Genomic DNA, 23259 nt, shown 5'->3' with positions numbered 1-23259 from the left:
CCAAATATTCATGAATAATATGTCCAAGACGTTCCTTTGATATCTTTAGGGTGTCAGCTATCTCGATCAACTTCACTTTACGGTCATTGAAAATAATTTTGTGGATTTTTTTCACGTTTCCATCGGTAACAGCCTCTTTTGGACGTCCACTGCGTTCATCGTCTTCAGTGCTCATATGACCAGTACGAAATTTTGCAAACCACTTACGAATTGTTGCTTCGCCCGGTGCAGAGTCTGGATAACACTCATCAAGCCATTTTTTGGTAACGGCGGCACTTTTTTTCATCAAAAAGTAGTATTTCATCAACACACGAAATTCCTTTTTTTTCCATTTTTTTTCACAATAACAAAAGCTTCACTCAAAATGCAATATCTCACAAACTAATAATCAGACAGCTGTCAAATTTATACACGTATCTTTTGAAGGTTGGTACTAACTGAAAATGGTATGGATTTAATTCTAGTGGCGCCCTCTCATAGAAACGATACGAACTTTTCAGCCGATCTGTTAAGTAAGCTTTATGAAACACTTTTGGGTTGTTCTTCACCGATAAACTTACCCTCCAATCTAAACATTTTATTATAAAACGTTTGAATAACTCATAGTCCTGGTTTTGAAATTTTCCTAAAATCCCCGATAAAAAGCTTGCCGGCGTGATTTAGTATTGGTAATACCACCCTTTTATATTGGCAGTGATGTCATACATAATTAGAAAAAACCTTGCAATGCACTAAAAATGGTTTTATTTTCTATTAGTCGCACATTGATGTAGTTAAAATTGTTTCCTAACGATAACATTTCCTTCATTTCAAACATTGTTTCGCCTCCAAGTTATCTGCAACTCTTTTGTCCTATTTACCGTCGCAATGGAATGGAAAAAATAAACAAATAGTTCATGTATTGCAATCTCTTCAAAATGCCTCATTCACATAAGAAAACGAAAGTCGCGCTCATTCGTGAAAATCAAAAGAAAAAAAGTAAGTGGCTGATTTTATACAATGTTGTCCACTTTTCGTTTTCTTTCTCTCCAATGCAAACGACCAGCAGCTCTGTTGAATGATGCAATTGCTCTTGTTTGAGTTGAAACTAGCTTTGCGTCCAAACTGCAACACATCTGCTCGCTGTGCCAAATGATGCGAAACTGGTTTAATGCGTCTTGAGGTTTTAAACCACGCAGAAGGTGCGCTCTCCGATGCCGCTGTTTGAATACGTCTTCTCGTCCCGATATCTGCTTTCATTCAACGCAGGAGAAGAAATGAAAGATATGTGCCTGACTACCTCAAAATCGTCGTTCTCGCGCGAAAAACGCAAGCAAAAGTAAAGAGTTTTCCGCGTTGTTTTAAAATTTTCAGAAAACCTAATTTTTGAGTTGTTCGTGGTTATCTCACACTGTTCAAAATATTATCCTAAATTCCTGATCATATTTTTGATGTAGTAGTGAAAGAATTATGTGGATGCCTTTAATACAAGTCGAGATATTCACGATTAAGTTCTGCCCATTCTTCCATATGGCTAATTTTGAAAAGGCGCCCCATAGTAAAGTAAGCCGTATTCACGACAATAGATGGAATACGTTGATAGAGTGTGTTTCGGATGATGAGTATGTACGGGACTCATTAGTTCAAGTATTGGAAAAACTGCCAGAAGTACCGGTATAAGACAATACCACGGAATTCAGAAACTATACTGAATCCAGTAACTTTGTGTCAATTGGTAGAGTTCTAAAATATTTTCGTCAATATATGAATTTATAGCTTCAAAATTGCCTGATAAATCTTTTCAGAGCAAATAGCCGATTTGTCATCAAACCCTCTCGTGCAACCGGAAGTGCCACTTGACTGTTCTCTGGGTGAGGTTACCTTCCTACCCGAACAGGATGAGTTTGTCGACGGAAGACAAAAAGTAAGCTATCTTTTTTTGGCACAATCAATATGTTCTTTTGTTCGCATGATTGCAATTTGTTAACTCCAGAATAAGCATTAAGATGAAATAAGTTCACTCTGTTCTGATAGGTGATTTGATTAGTTTCAATGTTTACATTTTGTTCTTGTAATTGTTTTTTTTAGCACACAAATATTATTACTTCATCCCTCTCTACTCACAAATATTATTACTACATGAAAAAGTATTGTTTCACCAATACTTTTACATTTACTTTCCCTGGCTTCTATCCACGGTCACCTTAACAAAAACCTTAGTTCTTTGTATTTCATGTCCAAATATTTCGAGAGCGGTTACGTCTAGGGAAAAGGTTACTATGGACAAAGTTATTGCTTTTAATAAGCAAAATCATATTTTAGTTTTTAAATTAGTTATCAAAAACGTCAAGTTTTTCAAATGCAAAATTGTTTAAGCTGTAACTACATTTTTAAGACACTGATTTTATTAACGTCAAGTTTAAAACAAAAATATTGTGAAAAAATATGCAAAATTTTTTTTGTCAATTATATTACTACAATTTATTTTCGAATTTTCGAAAAAGCATTCATGTTTTTTTTCAAGTGCATAATTTTTTCCGTACATATAACTGACAATTTCTATTTGTAGAGAGAAATATTTAAAATTTTAGTAAAAAACAATAACTGCTATGCACTAACGAATCGAAGTCATGAGAAAAAAAATGTTTTTTTCTATATTCAATGACAACTGTCAAATAATTATTTGGCTAATTTTTAGAGGTTATGTTATGGGATACAGCATCTTCAACATCTTTGACTCAATAGCCTAGTTGCTTAAGAACAAGAGTTATATTATTATTATAATATATATGTATATATATATATATATATATATATATATATATATATATATATATATATATATATATATATATATATATATATATATATATATATATATATATATATATATATATATATATATATATATATATATATATATATATATATATATATATATATATATATATATATATATATATATATATATATATATATACATACACTAGACCCTCAAAAAGCATTTGCATGCATATTGTTCAAATCTAATAAGTAGAAGTAGGTAGTAGTAGGTGGTTTTGTCGAAAGACTACTACTGAATTTTTGTCGGATCCTTTATCCGGTTCCGAAGTTAAGGGATTTTGTGTGTGTTCAGAAGAAAATCTCAAATTTTATATCTGATTACGTCGATTTGTGGGCCTCGGATGGATTCCTCGACTGGCAGTAGTTTAAAGATAAAATATCATGCAACTGAAGTGAGTTGCTTATTCAACATTTCTTGTTATGCCGCAAATATCATAAAATCGTGATGTAATACCTGATGTTGGAGACGTACTTGAGTATTCATTAATCCACTCTATTCGCACTTTGTTAGAGGTGTATGTATTTAATTACGGATCTATTTTTTCGGAAGAACTACGATGCGTAGGAGATGCTCATGGTTTTGTCTGAGTTGGCTAATTCAAGTCTTAGCAACAATTTTTCATCCGGCGGTTAATGCTTAAGACATTTAGCTCTCGAGTTGTGAGATCTGATATCGCAGCAGATGGAAAATTGAAATAATTTGTTTCTTATTGTAATATTGATTGAATTCTTCAATCTATGCAAGAATGATATGTTTGACTTTATTTCTATAAAATTACTCAAAACCAATAATCTTTACTTCAGCTCGTCTTGAGTAATCATAATATCTTGATTAAAATGGAATGCAGACAAATACATTTTCAGAATCTTGTTCGCAATTTTTTTAACAAAACTCGTTAGAAAACCTGTACGAAAAGCTAAAACTTTTTTGTATATGTTCTGTAAAATAGTAACTTACAAAATGTAGTCGCCGTTTCATCACATTTTCCATCTGATAAAATTTAAATATTGTTATTCCACTATGGCTGTGTCTTGCTCTGTAGCATTTTCTTCCTCCGCCTTTTCAATTTAAAATTATTGACATTTATGGTAACATTTTACAAACTGTTAGAATTGATCCTGTATTGTGAACAAAATACATTACCTACTTGAAATACTGTAAGAAGAGCTTCGGCGTGACAACACACAATCTAGACAACATCGAATAAAAATAATCCACATCGAATTAACCGTGTCTGTAGATTCTAGAACAGAAGAATAGACGAAATTACCATATGTATATAAGCAAATACTTTTTTATTTTTAAGAAATGTAAATGGAAAGCCTACCTTTAGTTGTGTTTCAAAATTATAAAGTGTGTTATTTAAAAATTACATATAAGATTTCATTGTTGTGTTTCATTCTTTAGCGATCCAAAACGAATTCTCTGATATTAAATTTTATTGTTGAATCCAACCTTGTCCTAGTAATTCATTTGATTATAACTTTTTTGTCGGTTTTTTTAACGATATAAAACTAACTAGAGATTATAAGAGGAGAAAGAATATGAAATCATAGAGCCAAAGTTCTCAAGGAAGAGCAAGGATGTGAAGAATAAAGTGCGGAAAAGTGAGACGTGACAAGGGTCATTTAAGTAAGCAGAAGGCTTCTCGTATCTAAACTTTTACCTTCTACCAGAGGAGTCGAACTTAGGCATCTTAGCGATACGAGTCATCCGAGTCTCTGATATGTCAGAAAGTAAAGGCAAAGGTCGTTTGCCATTTACTGTCCGAACCGGCAAAAGTAAAGTTACGAGAAGTTGTCACATTCTGCCCACGACGGTTTCTCACACAATGTGTTTTATTGTGTTGATATTTTCTCATACAGTTAGTTATAACACCGGAATGGAAGATTTGTCCGAAACTATTGGTTGAGTGCCTGGAGTTGTGGCGTATGGCTATGCGTCCCAGGGTGCAAGCGGCGCACGGACAGCGCTTCATTCATCGCTGTGTGTGATGGAATCCCATCAAATTATTACTTTTTACTTTTTTTTTATTTATGACTTCTTTGATTATAACATACAAACAAGCAATCTCGTAGAAGGAAATACTAGATTTACTATGTCATATATCTTCAGCAGGCGAACGATAGGAACGAAAATGTATCAAATGTTGTGAGTATTTTGAAAACGCTTGTTTGTGATATACATACGGAGTACAAGTAAAATTAAAAACTTATCTACATGGACCTTGGGAAATTTAAATGTACAACGCTCTGTTCAATCGAATTGTCTTCTGAGATGTGCTTTCTCGCATCACAGGATAGTTAAAATGGTAGAACTACTTTAGTGATTGGAAGTTTGCAAGTTCGAGTCCTGTCTCTGAAGATTTCTCTTTTTTTGCCATCCCATCTTCTCATCTAGCTATTCCCAATTTGTCTTTTTTGAGTATTGATAATACGTTTAGTTAAGTGAATGATTATTTTAAGTCATAAACGATTTAAACCACGAATTTTTGTAAGTTCGGAGGCACCTTCTTTTAGGCCTAATGCCTGCATTTGTTTTCGATGGCCGGTTGTGAAAACGGCAATCCAAATGATTCAAAATAGAAGTCAGCACGATTCCTCAAAGATGACTGGGTTGCCTTCGCAAATTAAAATTCAAATGGAAGGCACCTAATTGTTCACTTTTGAATTTCAATCAGATCAGACAAAATTTTCAGAAATTCTCCATTGAATTACGACGCGAGAGAAACAAAAAATCTAAAATGTTTACGCCGAATGATGACTTAACTATGTCTCGATGGTAAGGAAGATACTCCGCAGTTAGAAGAGCACCCGGAAGTAGTGACCTAAACAATTTGAAATGCAACTTAATCCGACTTCTCAAATGGTTGAAACGATTATTTTAAACTTAGATTCAAACGAAAAGTCTCAGTCTTATTTCGATTTTTGTAGAATTTTTTTCGAATCTGACGCTCAGTTCCAGTTCCAGTTCCAGTTGATGAGTAAATTGAGTAATCGGATATAAATTCGTGAAGACAGACTTTAAAAACAGCTTTATAGACAGGAACATTACTCGGCGACTGAAAGAGAAAAAGTGGGAGAGATTTTCAAATCCGTTTAGTTGAAAAAGTTCGCAAAAATATATCTCGTATGGCAGGTTCATCTGTTACGGTGGCTTGAATAGCGAAATGTATGTTGCATATATTTTTTCACTATGTTTCTATTCCTTAATACGTTATTTTGGAGATTGAAAAAAATACTTTACCCTGCATGAAATAAAACGAATGACTTTCGATTTTCCATAGGCACTATGATTCCTAAGTCCGGAGGCGATTACGCGTACATTGGTGAAGCGTTCGGACCCCTACCGGCATTCCTGTATCTATGGGTAGCATTGTTAATCCTAGTTCCAGCCGGCAACGCAATAACGGCCATCACATTCGCTCAGTATTTGCTACAACCTCTGTGGCCTACCTGTGAACCACCGTACGAGTCAGTGCGATTGCTAGCCGCTCTCATAACCTGTAAGTTTTGCCGATGTCATTGGCTGGCTCTAACATAGAATCAATACTTTTCTCCAATAAGTACAGGCCTGCTTACGGCGATCAACTGCTACAATGTGAAATGGGTGACCCGAGTTACGGAAACATTCACCGGGATGAAAGTGCTGGCCCTGCTGGTAATTGTGGCTGCCGGCGCCTGGTGGCTGATCGGCGGGAATACCGAGCTGCTAGAAACTCCTTTCGAAAATTCCAAAGTACAACCGGGCTTCATTGCATTAGCATTCTACAATGGACTGTTTTCATATTCAGGTTGGAATTATTTGAATTTCGTTACGGAAGAACTGCGAGATCCCTATAGGTGAGTTGACACAGCACAGAATGACGTTGTATCTAATCTTCATTCTTCATTGTAGAAACCTTCCACGAGCCATCTGCATTAGTATGCCAGCGGTTACCATAATTTATGTTATTACTAATATCGCATATTTCGCTGTTCTGCCACCTGATGTTATGCTGTCTTCGCAAGCTGTCGCGGTATGTATCTTGTACTAATATATTTTACTACAGAGAGATTGTGCACAGTTTAAAAAATTTCTAAATCATCATATAATACGCACATAAGTAAAATGTCGCTTTTCATGAAAAATATAAAATTGTGTGATTCGAAAATTACATGGTTTGAAATTCAAATTAAAAAAAAAAAATTATTGTTTCGAACCGAGAATCATTAAAACGCAAAGTTTGTTCGTTAATCGGTTGAACCATACACGCTTAGATAAAAACGAAATTTACGCTTGACGTAAATTCAAGCATGCCGTAGTTTCTATGGTGATGACACAATATTACATCTATCAACATGTGAAAATAAATTTTGCGCCTGTAATTTTGCGCGATGTAAGCTTCAGCTAAATGAACTGTGAAGTTAATGATATGACTTATCTTTACTTGCTTTGTGAATGTAAGTGAATCGCGATGGTCCTTTTATGTGCATCTATAAAGATGTAAATTTTCTAAATGTGTAGAAACACATCTCTGCTCGGCAGATAATTGGTACAGTAACATGTAAAATTCGACATGAAATCTTGAAAAATGCAATTTTTGTTATTTGACAAGTATTGCCTTTTTCTATAGAAAGGTGATGGAATTGCTGGAAAATCGATTTTCGAACCGAGATCCAGAGGGCCGAGTGTCAAACACCATTCGAATCAGTTAGTCGAGTACGCAAAATGTCTGTGTGTATGAATGTCACAAAATTGTGCAGTCGATTTCCTCGGAGATGACTCGACCGATTTCCACAAACTCAAAGATTCAAATGAAAGGTCTCTCGGTCTCATATCCCGCTATTGAATTTAACCCGGATCGAACTTCCGGTTCGAGAGTAACGGGGTAAAATTTACAACAAAACAGTAAAAAGTTCTCTCGGTTTTCTCAGAGACCGCAGTACCGATTTTTTTAAACTAAGATTGAAATGAAAGGTCCTATAGTCCCATAGCCTGGTATTAAATTTCATTCCGATCCAACTTCCGGTTGCGGAGTAACGGGGTGAAATGTGAAAAAAATTGAAAAAACATCCATCTTAATCCACCTAGTGGTGTGCCTTTCTTTTGCCATTCAAATAGTCTCATTAAAACATTTGTAAAATCCTGTCCTCGGCCATTAGTACGGTAAGCTTAACAAATAACCCAATAGTACCCCCCGGTGAACGATCAAAAGGGTAAAGCCGGGGTAAAATAAATGATATTAATAATTAATAACCTTATAGTAGCGTTCAGACGAGTCTATGATTTTCAAAATTGATTAGTTACATATGGAATTAGATCACTCGAGCCGGAAAGGTTTCCATAATCCTTTCAAATTTGATCGACATTGTTAACTTTAAAATAAGCCTAAGTGCATACAAATTAGTTGAGTCATCTTCGGAAAAATTCCGCCCATGAAAAATGCGCTGTTTGTCGATAACAAGACTTATACAATAATATTTTCGGAACCAGAAGTGACAGCCAAATGATTTTCAAATTTCATCTACAAGTCAATAGTAACTTTTAAACGAGCCTAGACTTATAGAAATCAATTCTGGCATCTCTGAGATTCTTTTATTTAAAAGATAGCTTTAATCAGGCCTATTTGCGTACAAGCTTTACGTGGCCGATTGAGCCGATTTTTTAAATATTTTTTTTGAGTTGGATCTCGTTGTCACCCTTTTTCTAGGGGGAGGGGAGCTTCCATTTCCCTCCTGCGAGGATTGAGGGGCACTTCGTTCGTGGCTCGTCTCGTCATCCATTGTCGCATCGATGGTATTGTTGTCGATTTCCGTCTTCTTTTTGTTGCTAGTTGCTGTAGATGCACCTTGTTGTACATTGGTTGCAATTGCTGGTTGGTTGGAGGGTAAGTTGTTAACTGCAGCTGGTGTACTTTGTTCTATAGGGGATGATGATGGATTCGTTGAAGGGGATGCTTCATTGTTGTTGGTGGCTGTCACAGGTGTACTAGGGTTGCTTGGAATTTGTGTGAAGGAAGCACCGTTGTCTTTTGATGTAGTTGTTTCCTTGTCCAGTTTATCACATGGCTTACCGTAGTGAACAGCTTTTTGGCAATATTGACATGTGGCCATCTGATTGTCATAGGTAACAAGTGATTTGCACGGAATTCTTGTATATTGACCGAAAGTCACATAAGAATGTATAGGCCTCTTCAAGTGCATGCGTAACAAACGTACACCATTTAGAATGCCGGGGAAAAAAATCTTCCACTTTTCTTTTTCGATAGAGAGAATCTCTCCGTATTGGGACATAGTTTTGCGAATATATGAATCGGTGACGCTTGAGGGAAGATCATGCACAAGCACTTTAATAGCACTATCTTCCATATACACTGGAATGTTGTACTTAATGTTCTTGTGCTTCACATAGTGTACATTGTTATTGTCTCTTTCGAATTGCATCGCATCCAACTTTTTATAAAACTGAATGTAAACAACATTATTTGTCTTATTGCATTGAAGTAAATGTACACGTTTAATGTCAAGATGCATTTACTCCTTAAGCAAACCTTCAAGTTCTTGTATCGAAGGTCGAATTTGATTTCGCTGTAAATAATTAACAAGTGTTAGATATTCAAATTTTATTCGATATACTGATAATATTAGACAACAACAACAGAATATTATTCTCAACATTTGCTACTTAGCCATTGTAGACTCCTCATTAAATTCCGTACAGACTTCTTGGCGACAAGTTTTGACACTTTTTTCCTATCTTTTTCGAACTGTTGAATGGTTTCGGCTGCCGAGACATGTTTCCTAAGATGTGCCTTCGTTAATACCAAAAATTCCTCAATTGGTCGAATTGTGGGCAATTTCTTGGATTCATGTCTTTTGGGACGAAAGTGACATTTTTGGTAGTATACCATTCTACCGTTGATTTCGAGTAGTGGCAAGAAGGAAGATCTGGCCAGAAGACAACAGGATCCTTTTTTTTAAAATAACTGTTTATTGGAATATGAGTTGAAATTAAATTATTGAGATTTAAATTGGGTGTTCAGCCACAAGTGGTGACTTTTCAGCCCAATTATATATATGATTTGGTTATTACCATGAGGACATTATTTGCTTCCGCAATTCTGAGATTTTTGTGTAGGGAAAATTCTAAACCTACTTGTATTGTGTAATGGGGAAAAGGAACTTATATACTAACTTACTAACTAATACAGAGAGCGAATCGATTCAATTGAAGATTGCATCGATTTTTGTCGGAATTTGCTTATAATATTATATGACATTACATCTAATGGTTCTATATTTGTGAGTCTGTGTAACTCATTTGTACTAAACCAGGGAGGACGCTTCAAAATCATTTTCAGAATTTTATTCTGAATCCTTTGAAGCGTTTTCTTCCTGGTGGAACAACAGCTTGACCAAATTGGTACCGCATAAAGCATGGCTGGTCTGAAAATTTGTTTATAAACTAACAATTTGTTTTTTAGACAGAGCTTAGAATTTCTGTTTATAAGAGGATATAAACATTTAATATATTTATTACACTTTGCCTGGATTCCTTCAATGTGATCCTTGAAAGTGAGTTTTTTGTCATACGTTAAACCTCAGTATTTAGCTTGATCAGACCATGTCAATTCCAAGCCATTCAATTCGAGAATGTGATTATTGTTTGGTTTAAGAAAAGAAGCTCTTGGCTTATGAGGAAAGATAATTAATTGCGTTTTTGCTGCATTTGGTTTAATTTTCCATTTTGACAGATAATCACTGAAAATATTTAAACTTCTTTGTAGGCGACTGCAGATCACTCTTAGATTTCTACCTGTGGGTAACAGACTTGTGTCGTCACAGAATAGCGATTTCTGACAACCAACGAAATTTTCATTTCGCAAAAGAGTAAATCTATGTTTAATTTCTTTTTGTAAATCCTTAACTATGTTTTTCATAGCAGGATCACGAGAACGTTGATATTGTCGGCGACGAACATTCTTCAACCGAATGAGCAGTTGAAGATTGTCATCGATGATAGGAGAATTTAATTTAGTTTGAGCTTTGGGAACTGAAAGATTTCTAGCTTCGATAATATAATGATTCAAATAATCAATTGCTGTGTCGATGTCCGCAGAATTTTCTAAAATAGTTTCATGATCCACATGATTTTCAATGTGAGATCTGTAATCCAACCAATTAGCTCTATGATAGTTGAAAATAGAACTAATTGGATTAATTATAGCTTCGTTGGAAAGTCTGAATGTTACTGGAAGATGATCTGAGTCAAAGTCAGCATGTGTAATCGGTTCACTACAAATGTGGCTTTGATCCGTTAGAATCAGATCAATTGTAGACGGGGTTTTCACGGAAGAGAAACAAGTCGGATTACTGGGATGAAGAACTTTGAAGTAACCAGCTGAGAGTTGATTATGAAGTATTTTACCATTACTGTTATTTTGCCTGCAATTCCACTGGACATGCTTAGCATTTAAGTCCCCTATTACGAAAAATTTCGATCGATATCTTGTAAGTTTTTGCAAATCGCCTTTAAAGAAATTTAATTGTTCGCCGGTGCATTGGAATGGCAAATATGCTCCAGCGATGAAATAAATTTCATGAATGGTTTCAACTTCGATTCCCAAGCTTTCAATAACTTTAGTATCGAAAGAAGGTAAAATTCGATGATTAATTTGCCGTTGGACAAAAATGGCAACTCCACCACCCATTCCAGTAAACCTGTCAAATCGATGAACCCAGGCGCGTAGCTAGAGAAAATTTTCGGGGGGGGGGGGGGGGGTTTAGAACATGGTGATAAATCAACACATGTACAATTTATATCACAATGTTTCCCATGGGTTATAATTTTTTGTTTCGGGGGGGGTTTGAACCCCTAAACCCCCCCCCCCCTGTGTACGCGCCTGGATGAACCACATAATGTGGATTACTTTTCAATTTGACATTTGGTTTAAGAAAAGTTTCTGTCACAATGGCAATATGGATTTTGTGAACTTCGAGAAAATTATAAAATTCATCTTCACTCGATTTCAAAGATCGAGCATTCCAATTTAAAATATTCAAATATTTATTTAACATCACTGTTAAATTTTAAATTCATTATAATATTATTTGCAAATTGCCATCCGATTTGAAATGCTTCAAAAAGAGATGAAGTCGAATTCATTTGGATGATCATTTGAAAAAGTTGATCCTACACAAGGTAGATCATTTTATTTTCAGTTATATCGCCTAAATCGACTTCATTTAAAGAAGCGAATGGCATTGAAGGAATATTGGTAGGTAGACTGCCATTAGAAGAAGGTGATTTGGCCGGTCTACCTATTAATAAATTGTTTTCGTTAGAATTATTTACATTAGAAGAAATAGGTGGTAGTTTTCTACCTAATATAACAGCATAACTGACATTAGAAGAAGATGATGACGAGGTCGATCTACCTGTCAATAAATTGTTTTCGTTAGAAGACGAATTGGCAGGCGTACCTGTTTTTTTGTTTTAAATTCGAAGAAATAAGTGCCTTAGAAGAATTAGGCGTGGCATTTGTAACGGTTTTTTTGATTTTCAGGTATGTTCTGTAAATTTAAGGTCGTTGATTTGACTTGTTGTCTAAGCGAACGAGCGTTTAAAAATTTTTTTCTGACACGACATTTCAAATAATTGGATTTATGATTTCCATTGCAATTTGAACATGAAAATTTATCAGTGGTTTCATTCATTGGACAAACGTCTTTCGAATGTGATTTACCACAATTCAAACACCGTATATCCATATGACAATTTTTGGTTCCATGACCGAAGCCTTGGCAACGACGACATTGCGTTAAGTTTGCAATACGATTATGCCGTTTATAATGTTCCCAATGAATTTTAATGTGGGAAATGAAACGTACTTTTTCTAAAGTTTTCAAATTGTTTACATTACTTCGATTGAAGTGTATTAGGTAAAGTTCATGGGAAATTCCAGAGCGTGGTTTAGAAGTACCATTCGCTCTTTTTTTCATAAGTATTACTTGGAAAGGGGCAAAACCAAGCAATTCTTTCAGTTCATTTTTAATTTCATCAATACTTTGATCATTTGATAATCCTTTCAAGACAGCCTTGAAGGGTCTGTCTGATTTTATATCATATGAATAAAATTTATGAAGTTTCTCGGACAAATATCGAATAAGACGTTCGTAATCTTCCAATCCATCCACCAATACTCGACATTCTCCTCTTCGTCCGATTTGAAATGAGACTTTTACTTCCGGGAGAAAAGTAGAAAGCTCAGTACGGAATGCTTTGAAGTCGGAGATCATCACCGTCACTGGTGGCATGGATTGATGTTTCTTCCCGGAACGACAAGCGTCCATTTTGGGAATTTTTGAAGAATTTTCTTATATGTCGCTACAATCGGATTCAGGAAGAATCTCGTAAATATTGTTCGACGGCATAGGATCAGCGGAAGGGAAATCCGTCCGTTGTCTTTTATTTTTACATTCAGATTCTATAATATCGTGAATGTTATTAGAAAAATGTTGAATAACGGATTGTGATTTATTCCGTATTGAATTATTTTTAGCCTTAGGCTTGTTGCCTTTCCGGTTGGACGCAGGCATTTTTGAAATAAATGAAATTTTAAATTAAATTAACTAGGCTAAATTAGTCTTCGATTAGACTCCTAGCTAGCCTTAAAAAAGGCTGATTAATTTCTTAGTCACTCTAATATCACTCTTTGTATCACTTAGTCACTCTAATATCACTCTTTGTATCACTTAGTTAGTGATTCAGGTAGTCTTGAAAAAGACTGAAGCCTTGAATCAATGAAACTCTAGGTAGCCAGAAAAAAATTCCAGGAGCCAAGAGCTATACGCGTGCGGTGCGAACGACTGTTCAACACCGACTGTTCAACAACAACAGGATCCTTGTGGCTTCGAATCATGGGTAGAAGTCGTTTTTGTAAACAATCCTTGATGTATACCTCACCGAACTTCCTGATTGCATTTCGCACGGCTTTTTCACTTACTCGTTTCATTTTTGCTATCTTTCTCAGTGACAGTCCGCGTTCTGTGCACCATTTGTACACAATTTTTCGAAGTTGTTTTGCTGAAAGTCCACGCATTTCGAAACAAACCAATGAAAACGAATAAACAACTGCACAAGTGGTTAGAGAAGAGTCCAAACAACAGGACGCAGCCATAAAAATTGACAGATTCTGAATCATTGCGAAATGTCAGCGGTTTTTGGTTGCGTCCATACTTTCTGGAACAGTCTTTAATACTACTAATCTTTTATTAAATAGTAGGTAAAATCAAACAGCTGTCACTTACGGTTCCGGCGTTCAACTTTTTCGAGTATGCGTTAACCGATATCAATAAAATTTAGGCTCGTTTGAAGCTAGAATTCGACTGTGAGTCGATTTCGAAGATCATATGGCTGACACATCAATTTTCGGAGATATAATCGTACAAGTCAGAAATTTTTGTTCTATCCGCACAATTATTTCCGATAGTGATCTATGATTTACGCGAAAGACTATAATTAAGTTAAAGCCGTGTGAGCCCCAGTTAGTGTCAGAAATTATCTTATTAAAATATCAAAAAAGATTTTAATGAGACTGTGCCGATGAAACAGAAAGGTATTATCACACCACTAAGTCGATTAAGAATAGGGATTTTTTTTGACTACCACTGCGGACAAGGCTTGGTGTGTTTGTTTGTTTTGGCAGTGCCGGCTCAGTGCTTTTTGCCACACAGGATGTTTTGATACGATTTTTGCATCGCTTCCGCATCAAATTTATGTCCGGTTTTTGAACCCATGAATACTTAAATGGATTTTCAATTCAAAGTTGCACTTATCAGATTTCTGCATTCTGCCAATTATATGTAATATGTTATAATATAAGCCTCCGACTAACCGTTAACTTCAAAACCAATTACAGGTTACCTTTGCAGATAAGATGCTCGGATTTATGGCATGGGTTATGCCACTATTTGTCGCTTGTTCAACATTTGGCTCGCTAAACGGTGCAATTTTTGCCTCCTCACGTCTGTTTTTCGTCGGTGCCCGAAACGGTCACCTTCCGGCTGCTATTTCGCTAATCAACGTGAGCTGCCTTACCCCGATCCCATCGCTTATATTTTTGGTAAGTTTTGAGTAAGGAAAATTACATTATTACCAAACATATTACTTCGTCTTGGCGTAAGCCAGGCTACGATTATTAATGCATCAATAAAAAAAATATTCATCTTCTCAGTGCCTTCTGACCCTGTTACTACTGTTCATCAGGGACGTATTTACGATCATCAACTATGTGAGCTACGTGGAAATCCTGTTTATTTTCATCTCAGTTGCTGGACTACTCCGACTACGTAAGAAAAACCCGGACGCCAATCGGCCAATTAAGGTTATTATCATTTTGTCCTGGCATATCCTCCTACCAACATAATTTTAAAATCTTAAACCATTACAGGTATCCCTGATTGTTCCAATCATCTTCTTGCTTACGGCGGGTTTTCTGGTGATATTCTCTGTCTTTGAGTCGCCGACCGAGGTGGCAATCGGAACAGCGATTATTGTTCTAGGCATGCCGGTGTACTATATAACCATCCACAAACCCTGGAAATGGTTGACGGAAAAATCCCAAGCAATCAACACATTCTGCTCCAAACTGTTCGTTTGCATGCCTAACAGTGACAAGTTGGAGTAAATCAGACATAGCACAATCACATACTAGGTGATGATTGTAAATAGATCTTTCCAGTACAAGTTAAGGCCTGTGTAACGATGCGCACACTAAACACTAGCAGATAGGTTCCGTGACAGTTTACAATCAACCTTCGGGTGCCTTAGAGGTTCGCTTACGCAACATATCGTATTTATGTGTATGGAAGGATAGCTTCGTTACGAACTTATTATTACACGATTTTACTATTTAAAAAAAAGTCGGATTAGATTTCAGCTGATTAATGAGGTACGAAGGAATCCCATCATACGTCAATTCAATTACCACCTAATATAGACATCTATCCGAATTTAAAAATGAAAAGGCTGTTTAATAGGACAAGGTAATGTGTTTTTTCTTATTATCTAGAGAAATGAATGATTAAGCTTTTCAACTATACAAGATCTATGACAGAGTAAGACTGTTTCAGGGAAAGCTCTTTGGAGTTTGTTTGTACATCAATAATCCTTATACAATGACCGATTGTATTAGTACTATTAAGAATTTTTTCTACAGGATGCTTTTTATGATGTAAAAATAAATTTTGGAAACAGATAAAATTTTACTTTACTTCACCATTTCATTTTTTTTACAATGTGAACCCAATTTAGCTGTCAGCTGTGGAATTTTCCTTCCAAGCATATGTAATATGCGTGAATTCAAACAGTCAATCCTGAAGATGGTTTCCGTTTTTTTTCACGTCACTTATTCTATTGAAAAAATAACTTAATCTTTAAGCTAATAATCCTGTTTAAATTGACTTAGGTGAATAATAGTTCGACTCTCAATCATGGAATGAATGTTAGTTTCCAAGCTCATAAGGTGCTTACGCTGATAACGTTACTCAACAAATCAAAAGTCCCAGTAACTCTACGTTTCGAGGTGAAATTTGAACTTACCATAACTAGCAGCAATTGAAAAATCCAGTCCACCTTTTGTGAACGGAGCCTTACTCAAGTGACGTGCTTTGAACTAAACAATGGTGGTAATATTTTGATTTTACTAGAATATTTGAAATTGAATTTGAATAGAATAATAAACATGTAAACATTGGGTAAAAACATCAATATTTCAGTGACTTTACGTGGTATGTTTGATTATGGAGAAATCTTAAAATGAAATATCAAATTTTAAGTAGTCAGGTTGAAGGCTGTTTTCAAATCTGGGAAATTCTTAGTTTTAATGAATGGATTAAGAGATACGTTGATAAACTATGATCGAAGTTGTATTGTATTCATTTACACCTGTTTTTACACCCGAATCAAATATGTATGTAAACTGTTCTAAATTTCATCTTCCTCCACTGGAATGATCTAATTTGCTAGCTGCACTCTTCTTCATTTTGTACCAACCGGATCACATTCAAGAACTATGTTTACTTGTTTCATGTTTCGTTTCGTTTCGTCATCGACTCATCAGTTTTTTAAGCAGATTATGTTGAACTGCTGATGCAAAGCCCCGGGTTATTACCATGAGGACATCATTTGCTTCCGCAATTCTGAGATTTTTGTGTAGGAAAAATTCTAAACCTACTTGTATTGTGTAATGGGGATCCTTAGTGCGACCATTGCTGGAAAATGCCAGTTTGGTATGGAGTCCATATCAACTCGTTTGGAACTTGCGGATTGAGCGTGTTCAGAAATTTATTCGGCTTGCGCTAAGAGATCTTCCCTGGCGAAATCCCTTGGATCTGCCACCGTACCCTGATCGATGTCGCCTGTTAGGTCTTGACGACCTGGAACGACGAAGAAAGATTCAACAAGCTGCGTTTGTGGTGAAGATTATCAACGGCGGAATCGACTCTCCATAGATCCTGTCTCTCATTGACTTCCGGGTTTCACAACGAACTCTACGATCAACAGGTTTGCTACAACTAAGATTCCATCGGACATCGTTTGGAGCCAACGAACCTATTGCATCGTGTGTTCGAACTTTCTCCCTAGTTGAAAATTTATTCGATTTTGGTGAATCATCGCATCAGTTTGTTTAGAAAGTGTCGCAATCCTCGATTTTATAACTTGACCTTATATTCATTAGGACTTTTATTGTCAGATGGAACAAGCAAACAAATAAACAAATACAGAGAGCGAATCGATTCAATTGAAGATTGGATCGATTTTTGTCGGAATTTGCTTATAATATTATGTGAAATTACATCTTAAGATTCTATATTTGTGAGTCTATGTAACACATTTGTACTAAACCAGGGAGGACGCTTCAAAATCATTTTCAGAATTTTATTCTGAATCCTTTGAAGCGGTTTTTTCCTGGTGGAACAACAATTTGACCAAATTGGTACTGCATAGAGCATGGCTGGTCTGAAAATTTGTTTATAAATTAATAATTTGTTTTTTTGGCAGAGCTTAGAATTTCAGTTTATAAGAGGATATAAACATTTGATATATTTATTACACTTTGCCTGGATTCCTTCAACGTGATCCTTGAAACTGAGTTTTTTGTCATACGTTAAACCTAAGTATTTAGCTTGATCAGACCATGTCAATTCCAAGCCATTCAATTTGAGAATGTGATTATTGTTTGGTTTAAGAAAAGAAGCTCTTGGCTTGTGAGGAAAGATAATTAATTGCGTTTTTGCTGCATTTGCTTTACTTTTCTATTTTGATAGATAATCACTGAAAATATTTAAACTTCTTTGTAGGCGACTGCAGATCACTCTTAGATTTCTACCCGTGGCTAACAGACTTGTGTCGTCACAGAATAGCGATTTCTGACAACCAACGGGTAGATTTGGAAGATCAGAAGGGAAAATATTATACAAGATTGGAGCTACGCTCGAACCCTGCGGAACACCTGCTCGTACGGGTAGCAATTCAGATTTACAATTCTGATAGCTAACCTGAAAAGTGCGATCAGTTAATTAATTTTGAATCGTTTTGATCAAATAAATAGGAAACTGGAAATCAGACATTCACGTTCCGTCTTCCATCTGCACTCCACCATGGATGATTCACAGAACGTTTTCAGCACAATGTTCATAAAGAACAACTAGTCTAACGTCCACTGTTCGACCGAAGGGGTTTCCTGAGTTGCAAGTATACACGATTTCCTGCCTAAATACGCTGCTGTATTTCTTTGCTAGTATCATTATTGGTCATTCAGTAATAGCCGTTCAACCGATAAGGTTGTGTATAGAAGCGTACAGTTTAATAACGCTGGTTGGTTTACACGCGTTAAATACGACAACGGTTGAACTACAGGTAGAAACCTGTTGGCAGCAGCCGTTAAAACGTAAAATCGTGCTGCATAAGAGAGCCCTAGTGCTGGGCCAAGCTGGTGAAGGAAACAACAAAGGGCGTTTCCCAAGCTCTACCCAGGCCACAATATACAGCCACAAGTGCTGAGCAGGAGAGTGCAAAGGCACATTGAAGAAGAAGAGTGCAAAGGCACACAGAAGCAGGAGAGTGCAAAAGCACACCGGTGCGAAGGCACTTCGGTGCAGAAGCATATCGGTGCGGAGCACAAGGAAGAAGGAGACAAGACAATTCGGTCTTTCCACTGCCATACAACACGCAGGTATACACCGGTGACCTGCGCTGGTTGCAGCTGGCGAAGACAAAAGTAAATCGGAAATCGAGTGGAGCTGGATGTCAGGTAGCAGTAGCATCACATCCAACAATCAGCATCCAACAAGAACATCTAGAGCAACGAGGATCTACACGGCAGTGCAACGGAGATAGACAACGATTTTAAGGTAGAAGTTTTTTCTTTTCCTTTTGATTGAGTACTGTGTAGTGTTGGTTTCATTTTTCATTTTAAAGTTTGTTTAAAAATTTAAATGTGATGGATGAATCCATGGATGTAAATCCTAGCATGAATCCTATACCCCCACGAACGAAAAAATATCAGGAGAGCTCTTCTGGGCCTTGGATAGTCTTTTTTAGACGTATATCAAAGCCATTAAACATTTACCAAATTTCTAAAGGTTTGACATCACGATACTCTTCAATCAAAGAGATCATAAAAGTAAATAACGATAAAATTCGTGTTGTGGTAAATAATTTGAAACACGCGAATGATATTGTCTCTTCGGAACATTTCATTAAAGAGTATAAAGTTTACATACCCTCCAAAGATGTCGAAATTGACGGTGTTGTTACCGAAGCGAGTCTTTCGGTAGATGATTTACTCAAGCATGGTGTTGGTCGTTTCAAGAACTCTATGCTTGAGGGTGTGAAAATACTGGAGTGCAAACAACTGTACTCAGTAGTTTATGAAGAGGGAAAAAAAGTTTATCGCCCATCAGACTCGTTTCGAGTGACATTTGCCGGATCTGCGTTGCCGTCCCATGTCTATGTCGATAAAATTCGCCTCCCTGTTCGGCTTTTTGTTCCAAATGTAATGAATTGTACGAACTGCAAAAAATTCGGACACACAGCTACTTACTGTAGCAATAAACCAAAATGTATTAAGTGTGAAGGACCTCATAAAGATAATGATTGCAACAAGGAAATTGAAAAATGTCTTTATTGTGGGGAAAGTCCTCATGAGGATATTTCAGTATGCACTGCATTTAAAGTGCACAAAGACAAAATTAAGCTTTCTTTAAAAGCACGGTCTAAGCGCACATATGCAGAAATGCTTAAAACGGTCATTGATGTCCCCCCTTTGGAAACCGAAAACGGGTTTTCAAATCTAGAGGAAACAGAGGACTCTGACTCTGACGAAAATAGTGAAGGTAATTCGTTTATCACTACCCAAGGGTCAGTTAAAAGAAAGAAGTCTTCTTCCAAATTACCAAAAAAGACACCTAAAGTTTCATCTTCAAAAAAAGATCCCCGTGTTAAACAAAAAAAGTCAAAACCAAAGACTGTGCCTCCTGGTTTGTCAAATTCACAAACCAATCCAGGATCTAGCACAGAAAAAGGTAATAATCCTGTGGGCTCCATTTTACAGCCACCAACAGGATTACTGAAGTTTTCGGAAATTGTTGAATGGATTTTCTCAGCATTCAATATATCTGAACCCTTAAAGACCCTCATAATGGCATTCCTTCCAATAGCTAGAAATTTTTTGAAGCAGTTATCAGCTCAATGGCCAATTGTCTCAGGTTTTGTATCTTTTGATGGATAATTTATCACCCGCCGCAAATGATACAATCACTGTCCTGCAGTGGAATTGTCGAAGCATCATGCCAAAACTTGATTCATTTAAAATTTTATTGCATAGTCAAAAATGTGATGTATTTGCTTTATGCGAAACATGGCTTACTTCAAACATAGCTTTAAATTTTAATGATTTTAACATTATACGTCTCGATAGAGACTCTCCGTATGGTGGAGTGCTTTTGGGAATTAAGAAATGCTGTTCCTTTTATAGATTAAACATCCCTTCAACTTCTAGTATAGAAGTTGTTGCTTGCCAAATAAACATTAAAGGCAAAGATATTTGCATAGCTTCGGTTTATATTCCTCCAAAAGCACAAGTTGGACAGCGACAGCTTAATGAAATGGTTGAAGCCCTTCCTACTCCACGATTGATTCTGGGGGATTTAAATTCGCACGGAATGATGTGGGGTTCCGTTTACAATGATAGCAGATCATCTTTAATACAAAACATTTGTGACAATTTTAGCATGACGGTATTAAATATGGGTAGCATGACACGGATCCCAAGACCTCCTGCACGCCCAAGTGCATTAGATCTATCTCTTTGCTCAACATCAATTCGACTAGATTGCACCTGGAAAATATTGCCTGATTTACACGGTAGCGATCATTTACCAATCATCATCTCAATTAGCTGTAACAAATGTATTGCTAATTCAGCTAGTATTCCATATGATTTGACAAAAAATATCGACTGGATTAAATACCAAAGTAGAATCTCTAGTATTTTGAATTCAATGGAAGAGCTCCCTCCACTTGAAGAATATGACTTCCTCATTTGTTCGATTCTGGAGGCCGCAGAACAATCCCAAACTAAACGCTTTCCTGGGCCAACGACTAACAGAAGGCCTCCCAACCCCTGGTGGGATAAAGAGTGCTCAGAGGCTAAACTCGCAAAACAAAATGCTTGCAAGACGTTTCTAAAACGGGGAGGAGGAACTCCTCAGAATTTTGAAAAACTTATGGTTTTAGAAACCAAGTACAAGAGCATACTTCGAGCCAAAAAATGTAGCTATTGGAGACATTTTGTCGAAGGTTTGTCAAGAGAAACCTCAATGAGCACTCTTTGGAATACGGCCAGACGAATGAGGAATCGTAACGTGGGCAATGAGAGTGATGAATACTCGAACCGATGGATATTTGACTTTGCTAGGAAAGTTTGCCCAGATTCTGTTCCTACGCAAAGCATTATACGGGAATCTCCTCCAAATAATGGTTTTATTAATAACCCATTTTCAATGATGGAATTTTCTATAGCACTCTTGTCTTGTAACAATAACGCCCCTGGGTTGGACTGAATTAAATTCAACTTGGTGAAGAATCTGCCCGACCTGGCAAAAAGACGTTTGTTGGAATTGTTCAACAAGTTTCTTGAGCAAAATATTGTTCCGCCTGACTGGAGACAAGTGAAAGTTATCGCCATTCAAAAGCCGGGGAAACCAGCTTCCAATCACAACTCATATAGACCCATTGCGATGTTGTCCTGCATCAGAAAATTGTTCGAAAAAATTATTCTACGACGTCTCGACACTTGGGTCGAGACGAACGGTTTGTTGTCAGATACTCAGTTTGGCTTCCGTAGAAATAAAGGGACGAATGATTGCCTTGCATTACTTTCGTCTGACATCCAAATTGCCTTCGCTCAAAAGCAACAAATGGCATCTGTATTTTTAGACATTAAAGGAGCGTTTGATTCAGTTTCCATTGATGTCCTTTCAGACAAGCTCCACCAACATGAACTTCCAGCGGTTATAAATAATTATTTGCACAACCTTTTGTCAGAGAAGTGCATGTATTTTTCACATGGCGATTTGGCAACATTCAGAATTAGCTACATGGGTCTCCCGCAAGGCTCATGCCTCAGTCCGCTCCTCTATAATTTTTACGTGAATGACATTGACAGCTGTCTAGTAACCCCATGTACACTAAGGCAATTGGCAGATGATGGCGTGGTTTCAGTTACTGGGCCCAAAGCTATTGATCTGCATAAACCATTGCAAGATACCTTAGATAACTTGTCCGTTTGGGCTGTTCATCTTGGTATCGAATTCTCTGCGGAGAAAACAGAGTTAGTCGTCTTTTCAAGAAAGCATGATCCCGCGCAGCTTCAGCTCCATATGATGGGAAGAATGATCCAACAGGTCTTAACTTTTAAATACCTCGGGGTGTGGTTCGAATCCAAATGCACGTGGGGAGGACACATTAGGTATCTGATAACGAAATGCCAACAAAGAGTAAATTTTCTTCGAACAATAACAGGATCTTGGTGGGGTTCTCATCCGCAAGATCTAATAAAATTGTATCAAACAACGATACTTTCAGTGATGGAATATGGATGCGTTTGTTTTCGTTCCGCTGCAAACTCTCATTTTATCAAACTTGAGCGAATTCATTACCGTTGTTTGCGAATTGCCTTAGGCTGCATGCATTCGACACATACAATGAGTCTTGAAGTTCTGGCGGGAGTTCTTCCATTAAAAGATCGATTTTGGGAGCTTTCATCACGCCTGCTAATAAGATGTGAGGTGCTGAATCCCATGGTAATTAATAATTTCGAACGACTAGTCGAGCTTCGATCTCAAACAAAATTTATGACAGTATATTTTAACCATATGTCACAGGAA

General features: G+C 36.6%; 1 protein-coding gene across 2 annotated transcripts in view; it reads left to right on the top strand.

Moving 5' to 3' along the window:
• Nucleotides 1–16080, top strand: part of LOC131435956 (Y+L amino acid transporter 2) — a 42213-nt gene extending 26133 nt beyond the window's left edge. For both annotated transcript variants that reach the window (XM_058604265.1, XM_058604267.1), the window contains exons 3-8: nucleotides 6111–6329; nucleotides 6396–6666; nucleotides 6722–6842; nucleotides 14727–14930; nucleotides 15042–15191; nucleotides 15258–16080. In XM_058604265.1, the coding sequence (XP_058460248.1) occupies nucleotides 6111–6329; nucleotides 6396–6666; nucleotides 6722–6842; nucleotides 14727–14930; nucleotides 15042–15191; nucleotides 15258–15494 (1202 nt within the window). In that variant the 3' untranslated portion in view covers nucleotides 15495–16080. The remainder of the gene's footprint in view (nucleotides 1–6110; nucleotides 6330–6395; nucleotides 6667–6721; nucleotides 6843–14726; nucleotides 14931–15041; nucleotides 15192–15257) is intronic.
• The last annotated feature ends 7179 nt before the right edge of the window (nucleotides 16081–23259 follow it).

This window comes from Malaya genurostris, chromosome 3, assembly GCF_030247185.1.
Source record: "Malaya genurostris strain Urasoe2022 chromosome 3, Malgen_1.1, whole genome shotgun sequence".
Lineage (NCBI taxonomy): Eukaryota > Metazoa > Arthropoda > Insecta > Diptera > Culicidae > Malaya > Malaya genurostris.
The sequence above is the reverse complement of the archived record's forward strand: the minus strand, read 5'-3'. Positions and strand labels throughout refer to the sequence as shown.